This window comes from Artemia sp. Qi Xiang Cuo, chromosome 17 (genome assembly GCF_049724085.1).
Source record: "Artemia sp. Qi Xiang Cuo chromosome 17, ASM4972408v1, whole genome shotgun sequence".
NCBI classification, from domain to species: Eukaryota; Metazoa; Arthropoda; class Branchiopoda; order Anostraca; family Artemiidae; genus Artemia; species Artemia sp. Qi Xiang Cuo.
The window spans coordinates 37,643,649-37,654,084 of NC_142810.1; the positions used below are offsets into that span (position 1 = coordinate 37,643,649).

A 10,436-nucleotide genomic window follows, 5' to 3' on the forward strand; every position below is an offset into this window, starting at 1 on the left:
CCTTATTCCCAGGTACTTTGTGATATTTCCAGGGGAAATTTTCATTTTTTTAACCATCACATATGTAGGGTGCTTACTTGCCGAGGGACAAAATTCCACAAACTCTGTCTTTAGTGGGTTGACCCGCAGACCGATACTTTTGTAGTTATTTAACTTGAACTCCATGAAACCAAAACTTAGCGAAATTTAAGTCGTCCCACCTGTTCGTTTTATTGTTTTTTTTTCAGACTGTTTGTTCGATAAGAATTCAAAGTTAGATCAACCCACATAGACATTATAATTTAATTAAAATACAACCAATTAAATATTTCCTTACGGAAGTATGAGCAACTTTCCAACATCATCACATCATATTTATTTTTCGGATATCTTATCTCGAGCTGTTTGCACAGGAGGCGATATAAGCGCGTGACATCTTTTGTTCTTTAGCAATTTGTTTTCATTCTTGTGCTACTCCTTCGGTAAGTGTATTTAGATTGTCTTAAGTTCGGCGTTTTCAATAAACTAGTGGTTGAGGGATACGTTTAAAAAAAAAATGAATAAGTGAAATTTCGCAGAAAATATCGTTCTTGCTTGTTTTGTGATGGTCATCGCAGCTGAAAGACTAGTGCCCTATAAATAAAAGCTTAGTTTTCTAAATATATAGATGAAGATGATAACTTTTGCAGCATGAATATGAGCAGAGGGTCTTTCCACCTTTATTTTCCCCAGCCCTTGGGACTGCATTTTAGCCAGCCTTTTAGCATTTGTTCAGATCTTTTACCACCTGTCCACTTCCTCTCCCCAGATTATCCTTTCCACCCGAAACTTATTCTCACGGAACCCCCCTAACATGATTGTACTCTTTCCGCATGTTGTGATGCCTTCCCACTTTTGTTTCCCCAGCCCTTGGGACTACATATTCGTTACCCTTATATTATTTTCTCAGATATTTGAGCACTTGGCCCCCTCCCTCTCCCCAAAAGATCCCCTCCATCCGAAATTTATTCCCATACATTTTGTGATCAGCGGCAAGCTTGCAAATCTTATGCATACCCGTGCATAAGATTGTCTTTTAGGTTTAAACGTTCGCCAGAAAATTCACAAAGAAATAAGGAATAATAAAATAAAATGAGGTAAAGAAATTTTATTGTTGAATGAATTGTTCCTTAATGAAAACCAGTTTGACTGACCTCCTCCAGAAATAGGATTGAGTAAATTATGTACAGATAATCTACCCCCCCCCCTCCCAAAAAAAAGAAGAAAAATCGTTTTTCTCACCAGATGATACCTATTTCTTAACCTATCACTGAACACTTTTCTACGGCCTATCACCAAGCATATAGACTTACAGTATCTCTTGTTTGTATAACATCTCGGTTTGTGTCTTATAACAACCTATTTCGTATCTAAGGCCCTCATTTACTAAGAACATTTCATTAGCGTGGCTGTAAAAGGTTTTGTAGCTTTGAAGCCATAATAAATCTGCCAAAATTATTATGATATTATTTTGTCATAATAATTTTGGCAAATTGTCTGCAATAATTTGGCAAACAAAAACTATTTTGTTTTAAAATAGTTCTGCGACCCCCCTTGCGTGAAAAAAAGATTAAACTGTTATTAGTGACGTAGCCATTGAGATGTTATCTCTGTTCAAATTCTTACCGCCCACCTGACTTATTCACTAGACACATTGATCAGCTCCAGTTTAAAATTTTTCGTTAGATATCCGAATAAAACTTGATTTATTTGAGCTGTTGGAGCCCTTAGGGTTTGTGAAAGGGTTGTACTGGGAATCCCCCCCCCTCCGTGCACTTTCCATCTAAGATGAATGTGCGTAAAAGGGACTCTTTTATGATTTGAACAATGACAAGTTTACTGTTTCGCGTAAACAAAGTGTCCGGGAGTCTTTGAGACCGACAATGGAAAGTGGTTCTTTCATGAATCTGGCCTAGTAACTAAAATATGGATAACTCAACCAGGATAACCTTGAATTTTCACTAAATTCCGCTTTACATTCTCTTTAACTTCAACTTTCCTTATACATTTAAAATTTCCAACACAAATCAAAGAAAACTGTGCTACCAATAACAAAATTACCCGAAGTCAATGTGATGACAGAAATTCTTCCTCTTTCTCCTTATGTTCAGAGTTTCTTCTTTGGTCACCTCCCTATTGATTCCAAATTTCCAAAGACACAAATTTTTGCATGGTCTCATCCGGTCCAATGAGACTGAGGCAAGTTTGAATAATTCGCCTCAGTCTAATCAGGAATTAGACAAGTATGCAATAATTTGTTTCACTGTTTTTCTGTGGGGGGAGGTAGAGATAAAAAACAAGAAGTTAGATTGCTGCAGATTATCTCAGAAATAAAGGAAATTATTGATAGAATTGTCAAAACGTTTAAATTTTAGCTGAAGTGCCAAAGGTCTCTGAGGAACTAGAATATTTAGGGCTATGATGAATGGCTCGTCCCAGTTATCTTGCACCTATACAAGAACTTGTTTTGTAGGAGAGGTAGGATAATATTAGTATATTATAAATATCAGTAAGTTTTAGGAGAAAACGTAAAATGTTGAAAATGCCTTTCTACAACTTAGACGGGCAGAGGCTTAAAGGGGTTGGTGTCAAGCCTGGTTGCCTAAGGCAAATTGTAATTATGTTTATGTTAATTTCAAAAGCTTAGTTCGATATGTAAAGCTTTTTCTTCTTAGATTGAGGCCAAAATTACAAAATGTGTGACGACGAGGTAGCTGCATTGGTTGTTGACAATGGATCTGGAATGTGTAAAGCTGGTTTTGCCGGTGATGATGCACCCCGTGCTGTTTTCCCTTCGATTGTTGGTCGTCCACGTCACCAGGTATGAATTTTTTTTGAGCATTTAGTAAAAACAGATGCAATCTAGTAAATTTTTCCTCTCCGATTTAGTAAATTCTTCCAGGTCAGGGTAGCAACTCTGTTCTAGGTAGATCATCCTGATATTGGGGTGCAAGTACTGCAATTAATATATGCTTTATCTGAATTGATGGTGCAGTTTCTTTAACCTATAAGTTCTGAAATGAAGTTTCTGTTCTTTGTATCTCATTTTTAGACAATATTCAATATCTGTGGCATAATTCTTGGTCAAAACAAGAAGCACTAAAATCCAACTTGATATAATTTTTATTAGTATTAGATGCCTTTACAGGTCATGATCAACACAAAAATACAATAACTTTAATCAAGGTTAAAGTTTAAATGGACTATAGAAAAAGGTCAAACAGAAATGGGAAAAGGTCAGAAAAAGACTAGAGCTATGTGCAATAGCTGCGGCCAAAAACTTTCCCAACTTCTTATTCCCCATAAAACTTCTATAGTTAAAATAAAATAATCTCTTCTATTATGTTTTGGGGAGATAATTATTAATTAATATCGTATAAAAACGATAAAAGAGTCGGCCCCGGCTTATTGTAGACAAACATAATCAACTATGTTTTCGGCATTCATATTAATAATGAATAAGTCTAACGACAAAACGAGTTTAGTAAAAAAAAATGAAACTTTATAAAAAAGAAATTGATAAGATACTTCCAGGGTGCAGCTAAACGCAGTTTAAAATGACATATTTTTGTGCAATAAAGAACAAATATGAAATATGTTGCTTAATATCTTTAAAATGATCCTTAAAATGTATTTTAATGTCAAATTTCCACGCTTTTTTTTGTCAAGGAATCTGATTTGGGGGTTTTGACAAATGTAAATTCTAAAAGGGGTTCAAATTTAATTGCTGTTCTATAGGAAAATACAAAAAACTACTACTAAATCCTGTTGTAGAGTTCATATCATTAGGTTATAGAGAAGCAATCATATAGGGGATAGTGATACTTTAAGTTTAGGTTATATTTTGGTTTACAATTAACGAGAATATAGAGATTGACCACAATGGGTATAACTTCCAATTGAGAGTCAACAGAAAAGCACGGCTGTTAGAGTTTCAGGTCCTGAAACCTTGAAAGCCTTTGGTTTCGATTTTCTTAAAAATGAAATATTTGAGTTTCTTTATTTTAGCTCTCTTATTGCATGTTTCTATATTTTTATTCTTATTTTTTAAATGGAAAGGCGGCACGGTCTAAGAAATTGTTTTGGTAGGAAACAACTAATGCATCTGATGATGAAAAAGATAAAGCCTAACTTTCACTAAATGAGTTTCAGTTAAATCAGTTTAAATGTCAGTTGTAATTAAAAACACTGTTTTTTTTAAATGGATTTTATCACCGAGTAGGAGCCAGGAGCTTCGAGGAGTAGGATTTTGTTTACTAATGCCATCTACAAGAATTTAAGAAATGCAAAATAATATTTACAAAAGTGTTTTATTTTCTCCTTATATCCAACAAAATCGATTTTTTTTTTCAATCTAAACCAAAACTTTTGGAATTAAAACTTCTGCTTGATGATTTTGTTTTTATAATAGGTTTTCTGTTTTGAACTAAGAAATTATTATGAAATGCAAAACTTAATGCTGTCAACATCTACAAATTCGTGAAAAAAACGAATGTCGAGTTATGGCTGTCTTAAAATAATATTGATTTAAGATTTTTCAGTTATCTATAAAACTTCAAAACGTGCCATACATGCATAGTCTAAAATGAGATAAATTTTGAAATCTAATAATTAACGTGTTTGAATAATTTTCAAATTTTTTTTTCGTTGATTTTATTTAGTTTAGCAAAACTTATTTTTTACAATAAGTGGAATCATAGTAATCAATACCTTTTCACTTTTTTAAAACAGGGTCTTCTTGTCTCAGTTACCAAATGGGCTTGGTGTTAATGAACACTTAATTAAATTGGCAATTAGACACAATACAGAGTAAAAAAAAACAGATCGAATGTCTCATTTTGAAAGGGCTATAGGGATTTTTTCTACTTTACATTATTAAACATGTAGATTTTGAAAATTCATATCTATCTACTTGTAACCAAATTAACACAAAAGCATCCGATTTTACAATTTATCACTTTTAGGGTGTAATGGTTGGCATGGGCCAAAAAGACAGTTATGTCGGTGATGAGGCTCAGAGTAAACGTGGTATCCTTACCCTCAAATACCCAATTGAGCACGGTGTTGTCACTAACTGGGATGATATGGAGAAGATTTGGCATCATACCTTTTACAATGAGCTTCGTGTTGCTCCAGAAGAACACCCCGTCCTCCTGACAGAGGCTCCCTTGAACCCGAAAGCCAATAGAGAGAAAATGACACAGGTATGTAACATCTTTTTAAGCTACTTCATATATTTTCAGCTGTTATGTGGATTATATGCAAATTAAGGAAATAATATTTTGGAAAGTTTATTGCTGCTTCAATTCCAAGTAAATAAGTTTTCAAGTATCGAAAATCTATATTTATTTTTTCCTGTCATTTTTCCTTTTCTAGAATAAAAATAGAGTAAACCAGTGCTTCCACCATCCGCTAATTTGTTGATCCTTCCTATATTCCCCCACTCTACAAAAATATTCCCCCCTTCCCCAGCTCCTCCCCCCTAAAAAATTAATGTAAACAGAAATTATTGATTTGTATTTTGTATTAACGATCGTGTATTAGCGATCGTGTATCTAGATAGATAGATAAGATCGTGTATCTACAAATTTTAATTTTGGGAGATTTCCGAAAATTCAATTTTTTGGGGGGGGGGATTCGGATAAGGCTGGGCCTCAATGTTAAAGAGCTGTTAAAAACTGTTAGAATCTGATTGCCATTTTGTATGGTCAATCATAAACACCAATGCTTGACTTACTATTGATGGTGATGAGAGGAACGGAATTTGACAGAGATTAGTAGGGACATTCTTAATATAAAATTAAGCCAGTATTTTTAGAAGACATTCTTGTTTATTATGTTCTTGTTTATTTTGGCACTAATCCATCTTGATAGGCCTACTGGCACATACAAAATTTGAAATTGAAATACCAGAAACTTTATGCCGGAAATTTTATTCAAACAAGTCTTAAAAGTGTACACATGTGCATCTCTCAATACCAGAAATTCACTTACTTATTTTATTTATCTTTTATGTCATGAGTTTTACTAAATTTATCTCTTTATTGCAGATCATGTTCGAAACCTTCAACACCCCAGCAATGTACGTAGCCATTCAAGCTGTTCTCTCTCTTTATGCTTCAGGTCGTACAACTGGCATAGTTCTTGATTCTGGAGATGGTGTATCTCATACCGTACCCATCTATGAAGGTTATGCCCTCCCCCACGCTATTCTTCGTCTTGATCTTGCTGGTCGTGACCTTACGGACTACCTGATGAAGATTCTTACTGAAAGAGGCTACACTTTCACTACTACAGCAGAAAGAGAAATTGTTCGTGACATCAAGGAGAAGCTATGCTATGTAGCTCTTGATTTTGAACAAGAGATGGCCACAGCAGCAAGCTCAACTTCTCTCGAAAAGAGTTATGAGCTTCCCGATGGACAGGTAAGGCAGATGAAATTGCCCGAGGGGCAATATTAGTGAATCCTACCACTTAGTATAAGTAATAGCTCAATTTAATTTAGATGGTACAGAATTTTTTGTATGCCAAAATGAAAAGAAATGTTCATTAAAATCAAACAAATACACTGGATTTTTTTCCCTCTCCCGTTTGGGAGAGGAGCCACTTTCCCCAAGCCACCAAATAGATATTTTGCGTGAACATTACAGCACGTTAATATTATTTTGAAAATTGTAGTATTCTTGGGGAACAGGCTCAGTGGTCTTCGTTGTACGTGTTTGATTAAAACAAAACGTGTAAATACGCTTTGTTCACCAGCTTATATGCATTAATTGAGTTTTTTTACTTTATTTTCATATTGGTGCAGCTTAAATCTTCACTCAAGGCAGACAATAGTTTGCATAAGTTCAAAAGTAATTATATATTGGGAATGTATTTTGATATGAATATTAAATGCTCAATCCTCTCGCTCTGTTCAATAATTCTTTCTCTTTGGCTGCTCAATTTTAAACGGGGGGAGGCGGGAATTTTCCACGGGAATAAGCTGGACCCTATTGACTGTAATCAAATATAGCTGTTAAAAATGGCATTTTTAACGGTTTAGTAACACTTGTTTGAGCTGTCTGAGATTAATGTTAGGTACTTTATTGACTTACTGTATATCACACAATAAACTGTCTAAATAATGCGGCTTGATCTCGTTTTCTAGAGCTATAATCCTTGACCGGTTTCTAGAAAAGTTTAAGATGGCTAAGTCACGTTTTATGGAAGAAGTAAGACAGATTCCAAAAGACTGTACTTGTTATCCATCCATCCGGGACCAAATGAAAAGTACGTCGTCCCTGAATGGGAGGGAAAAAATGTATAGGCAAAAAATGTATACAATCACCTGAAAGTTTTGACTGAAATATATTTTCTCATTATATATAAATATATTTTTACTTATTTTGTAGATTATTACCATTGGTAATGAACGATTCCGTTGCCCAGAAGCACTATTCCAACCATCTTTCTTGGGAATGGAAACTTGCGGTATCCATGAAACTGCTTACAATAGTATCATGAAATGTGACGTAGATATCAGGAAGGACTTGTATGCCAACACAGTACTTTCAGGTAATATTCCTTTTCACTTTTATTCGCCCCAATATGCACTGAATCTCAAAATTTTTTCGCATGTGGACCAATATTCTGCGTAGCGCAGGTACTGATTTCCTGATTTTCTGCCTTCGACCAGGAGTGGAATGCGTAGCTGGGGGAATTGAGACCCAATTAAGGTTAACTAAATGTATTTTTAAACTTAAAAATAAGTCGCATTATAAATTGCTTTCTAAAAGAATATTAACCGACTAGTTAGAAAGAAAAAGCCCGATATCCCCAAATCTAAATTCATATGCAGCATCTACAAGGATATTTCAAAGGAAACAGTCGAATATAGTTTTTATGCAAAAAAGAAGGTCGTTGGTGCCTAAAAATTGTAATTTGTCTCATGCCTGTGCCACTTTATAGTCATAGGCTACTTGTCGACAAAATCAAAATTACGCACGACAACAGCGCCAATTACGTTCGCTGTTCGTAATTTCTTGAGTTGAACATTGTTCAACTTTCAAACATTAATTTCTTTACTGACCAATAAGAGTCAAGGTTTAAGGCATAATTTTTAAAACTACAAAAGATGGAAATTTAGAACAGCGTTTTTTCTAACTGAGAGAGGAATCTGACAAAAGTAAGAAGACTTAGTATTAGTAGAGAACAGTTGGACACAAATTACTATTGGTGCAAACTCTTTAAACTAATTTATTGCCGTTTTAATTTTTTGCGTTTTAAAGTGTGACGCTAAAATTAAGAAAATTGCCTTATCATTCATGATATTTGGCTCTCTTTATCGATAGATGTGACTATGATGTGGAACGAGCATCAGTATTACTATTGATTTTGCCCCAAAATTCATGTCATTATCAGCTTAAAATTTGCGAACCAACATTGAACTAGCTGCGGGATTCAGATCCTACTGTAGAATTTGATATGAATACCATATAGGTGTTTTTCAAGACTGAGGGCTCAAAGCCTCTGGTTAAGGTTTTAGACCATAAAAAATCAATGGCCAATGTTAAATTTTCTATTTTCTTTCATTTTGACCTTCTTTACAGGACGTAAATGCCAAAAAATACAGTTTTTGCTTTAAAATGCATCTTATTTTATAGCTATCACTTTCAACTCTTAAAAAGTGCTACAACTTAAAATTTTTAGTCCAACAAACCTTTCTCTAAGTATCTACGACCAGCTCTTCTATACAAAGGTGTAGGAAGAAAAAAGAAAAAAAAAGTCATAGAGGCAACATCATTCAGGGACATCGAATTTCTATAAGCTATTCTGACACCATGGTTCTTAAAAATTTCCCAAAAATTAACATTAACGTCCCATGGCAAGTGCGCAAAGGGTGGTTTTCGAATTTGTGTTCCCGCCCCCTAGAACCAAGAGATATTTACGTTTCCCCACTTCTTTGTGTAAAATTCACCTTAATTCATTTTTGTTAAATACTTAATCATTTCTCTTGAAATGATGTCCTTCCTCCCAATACGCCCCCCTCCCCGAAAACAAGTTGCTCACGTCCTTTCCTCAGTGACTAGATATTTTGCTTCGAAGCCAATTCAACTAGCTTCCAATTAAAATTTTTCTTGTATTATACTATTCTCAGTGCTTAAAACACACAGCAAAGCAAAAATTGAAAGATTAACCAATCGCAATAAAAACCAGAAACTCATCTTTACTCCATATTTCTCCTTTTTTTTACTTTCGACATATTTGGCATCCAAGCTATTCATGTTCTAGCCTTCTTCTGGATTCAGTACTGACACATATAAGTTTAAAATAAAGATTGCTCACCAGTGCCTTCTAGCTTCAATACTTATATAAATAAAATAGATTACTAATCTGAGACTCCCAGGTGCAAAAGAAAACCCTGGGAAAAGTTTTACCCGTTTTTTAAAATGTTTCAACCTTTTTTCAATTATTTCATTTCATTTTAATTTTAAGTTTTTAAATTTTGAAAGTTTTTTTTAGCATTATATATGATTTATTGAATTTATTATTTGTTGTTTTAGGTGGTACTACCATGTTCCCTGGCATTGCAGATCGTATGCAAAAGGAAATAACAATGCTTGCACCATCTTCAATGAAAATTAAAATCATTGCCCCACCTGAACGCAAATACTCCGTTTGGATTGGAGGTTCTATTCTTGCATCTCTATCTACATTCCAACAGATGTGGATCTCCAAGCAGGAATATGACGAATCTGGGCCATCCATCGTCCATAGAAAATGTTTCTAAATTTTGTTAATCCCTTTCATTCTAAAAGACTTGCCCGTATTTTTCTAGCTTGCACACGAATTACTCAGATTTCAAAAGCAAATTTTTTTATGTTGGCTTACACTATAGTTAAATCCAATTCGCTAAGGCCGTTGTCTAAAGGTTACGATTAGTTCTGACAGAAAAGAGTTTTCTGAATTTAGCATCGTTTGTTAGCTCACACTAAGCTTGGCGATGTCATGTAATATCGGTAAGAGTTTTTCAAAACACTGAATGGTGCTCCACCATGGTGAACACCAAAATTTATGAAAGCAAAGACAGGTTTAACGAGTTCAAGTTATTCTATCAGATTTGTGGTGACTTCGAACCTACATGCCTGTTTCACTAGCTTATCCAGCTCGTATTTAAACCCAAAGAAAATAAAACTTCATCAAATTGGAATCTCGTACAAGATCCTTGGTGGTCCATTCAATCTGACGTGCAAAAAGCCGTATAATACAAACCGCTATTTGCAACCTACTAACTCACTCCAACAAAAACACAATTAAATTTTCGATAATTTTAAGTTGATTTTCTCAACCAAGCGGTGCCGGTATGTTAATTCCAACTGATATGTCTGATTGAATGCTTTAAAGCCTGTGTTGGAAGTTTCTCAAAAAAGACCCTT

At 34.5% G+C, this 10,436-nt stretch overlaps 1 protein-coding gene across 1 annotated transcript; it reads left to right on the forward strand.

Annotated features, from left to right (window-relative positions):
- The first annotated feature begins 436 nt into the window (after positions 1-436).
- Positions 437-9,829, forward strand: LOC148942164 (actin 403-like). The gene is made up of 6 exons (XM_089102912.1): positions 437-461; positions 2,694-2,839; positions 4,983-5,222; positions 6,069-6,443; positions 7,413-7,575; positions 9,564-9,829. The coding sequence occupies exons 2-6, from the start codon at positions 2,714-2,716 to the stop codon at positions 9,788-9,790; spliced, it is 1,131 nt and encodes a 376-aa protein (XP_088959038.1). The 5' UTR covers positions 437-461; positions 2,694-2,713; the 3' UTR covers positions 9,791-9,829.
- Positions 9,830-10,436: the final 607 nt, after the last annotated feature.

Excerpts from the sequence above, each read along its gene's own strand:
- LOC148942164 (XM_089102912.1), top strand. The coding sequence starts at position 2,714 with ATGTGTGACGACGAGGTAGCTGCATTGGTTGTTGACAATGGATCTGGA. Across the intron at positions 5,223-6,068 it reads ATAGAGAGAAAATGACACAG|ATCATGTTCGAAACCTTCAA; the intron begins GTATGTAACATC and ends TCTTTATTGCAG. Across the intron at positions 6,444-7,412 it reads ATGAGCTTCCCGATGGACAG|ATTATTACCATTGGTAATGA; the intron begins GTAAGGCAGATG and ends CTTATTTTGTAG.